This window comes from Salminus brasiliensis, chromosome 14 (genome assembly GCF_030463535.1).
Source record: "Salminus brasiliensis chromosome 14, fSalBra1.hap2, whole genome shotgun sequence".
NCBI classification, from domain to species: domain Eukaryota; kingdom Metazoa; phylum Chordata; class Actinopteri; order Characiformes; family Bryconidae; genus Salminus; species Salminus brasiliensis.
The window spans coordinates 929151-931650 of record NC_132891.1 but is presented as its reverse complement, the minus strand read 5'-3'; the positions used below and the strand labels follow the sequence as shown (position 1 = coordinate 931650).

The 2500-nt window shown below is 46.9% G+C and overlaps 1 protein-coding gene across 2 annotated transcripts in view; it reads right to left on the bottom strand.

Moving 5' to 3' along the window:
* frmd4bb (FERM domain containing 4Bb) overlaps positions 1–2500 on the bottom strand; it is a 49963-nt gene that overhangs the window by 14157 nt on the left and 33306 nt on the right. For both annotated transcript variants that reach the window (XM_072697158.1, XM_072697159.1), the window contains exons 10-11: positions 2198–2255; positions 1828–1914 (exon numbers count right to left, since the gene is read on the bottom strand). In XM_072697158.1, coding sequence (XP_072553259.1) covers positions 1828–1914; positions 2198–2255 — 145 coding nt within the window. The remainder of the gene's footprint in view (positions 1–1827; positions 1915–2197; positions 2256–2500) is intronic.

Genomic DNA, 2500 nt, shown 5'->3' with positions numbered 1-2500 from the left:
CCAGTATACCAATCACCCAGGACACCATAGTAACTCCTTGGGAAAAAACATAGCCTAAGACTCCATAGCAACTGCTTAGTAACAACAGAGCTACTACTTGAAACAGCATAGCAACCACTTAGCAACTTTCTAGCAACCATATAGCAACCACCCAGAACTCCATTGCAACTGCTTAGTACCATGAGAGCTACTACTTGAAACAGCATAGCAACTACTTAGCAACTGCCTAGCAACCCTATACCAACCACCTGGGAATTACTGGCGCTGTACTTTCCTAGTCATTTCTAATGGCCCAGTCTCACTAAGAGCGGAACAGCAGGAAGAGCAGCGATGAGCAGAAAGCCGATCCCTCCGCCCTCCGCCTCGCATATTATTAACCTGTAATTATGAATACATTAATTAGTTTATTATCTAAGCGACGGTCGGTGGAGCTCCAGCTGTCAGTGAATAAGCTCCTTACCCGCCGTGTGGAATCACATCCCTGTAAATTAAAGCCCAGATCAGGGAGTTCCTGTCCTCAGCTGCTGAAGTCGGTTCTGTCTCAGTTCTCTGTTCTAGACGTGTCTCTTCAGGTTTAGGGAAGAGCTAAAGGCACGCTGTCAGAGCGTCCCTGTTCTACATCACTCACATACCAGAACAGCTCCTCACAGCTCACAGTCAACCTCTCTCTCCCTCTCTCTCCCTCTCTTATTGCATCATTAGAAGTTTGCACATATTAATACGCATACCGATCACTACAAGTACAGACACCTCTCTCTCTCTCTCTCTCTCTCTCTCTCTCTCTCTCTCTCTGTCTCTCTCTCTCTATATATATATATAGTTCTCTCTCTTCCTTTCCCCCCTCTCTCTTCCCCTCTCTCTCTCTCTCTCTCTCTCTATATATATATATATATATTTCTCTCTCTCTCTTCCTTTCCCTCCCCCCCCTCTCTCTCTCTCTCTCTCTCTCTCTCTCTCTCTGTCTCTCTCTCTCTATATATATATATAGTTCTCTCTCTTCCTTTCCCCCCTCTCTCTTCCCCTCTCTCTCTCTCTCTCTCTCTCTCTATATATATATATATATATTTCTCTCTCTCTCTTCCTTTCCCTCCCCCCCCTCTCTCTCTATCTCTCTCTCTCTCTCTCTCTCTCTCTCTTCCTTTCCCTCCCCCCCTCTCTCTCTCTCTCTATATATATATATATATATATTTCTCTCTCTCTTCCTTTCCCCCCCCCTCTCTCTCTCTCTCTCTCTCTCTATATATTTCTCTCTCTCTTCCTTCCCCCCCCTCTCTCTCTCTCTCTCCGTTTACAGTTATAAACATCCACATGACAGCAGTCAGCTGAATCCCATGATGAGTGTATCCACACACACACACACACACACACACACACACATCACATGTCAGTCTGCCTGTCTCGATTCAGTAACACAGCTCGCTTTACCCATGATGATGTAATATACACTATATGGCCAAAAGTATGTGGACACCCCTCCATAATGACTGTGTTCAGGTGTTTCAGCCACACCCTCTGCTAACAGGTGTCTAACGTTGAGCACACAGCTGTTCGGCCTCCTCAGACACACAGTAGAGGGCAAGACCCAATCAGAACAGAGCTTACTCCAATGCAACGTCCTAGCAACAGCATAGCAACCACTTGGCAACCACTTAGCAACACCATGGAAAACATCTGGAATACCATAGCAACCACCTGGGATATAAATGCAACACCACAGCAACCTAAACACACACTCACACACACACACACACACACACACACACACACACACACACACACAGTCTCATTCATCCATCTGACAGGTAGGAGATGAGAGTGCAGTCGTACCCGTCTCGGTTTTACTTTATCCTGCATGTCGTACTGCCCGATTCCCTTATAGCTGATTCCCAGCCACCAGGGGATGCCCTGCTTGTCCTGCAGGACAGAACACACACACACACACACACACACACACCATGTTCAATCAGAGAAAGCACATCAACCAATCAGGAACAGACACAGGAGTTTACCACCGACTGAATTGATAAAAGTGAATCGAGTCTCTCTCTCCTCTCCGGTCAGTCTCGTTGCTCTCAGAGCAGATCCTGATCCGAGTTTGTGTCCAGAGCAGAGAGACCTGGACTGATCTGGTTCTGCCGTGTCTGAGGGTGTGATTAGAGTATTGATCATCAATCCAGACCCCGTCCTTATCAATTACCTTCACTTCATAATAGTGCACTCCATATGTGGGCAGCGCCTCCACCAGGGTCAGATACCTGAAACACAGCGGCACTGTTAGTTACACTCACTGCACCGCCGCTCAGCCACACACATTAAAGCCAGTCTGGCAAAGGTTCCCCCAGGTCCTCCATCACCCCCCACTAACAAGGCTATACCCCACCAGTTAGCAATAGAGCTACAAGGCTAATGTAGCTAACAAGCTACTAAAGCTTATAAACACACCAATTAGCACTGGAGCTACAGGGCTAATGTAGCTAACAAGCAATTACCTTACTCCAGT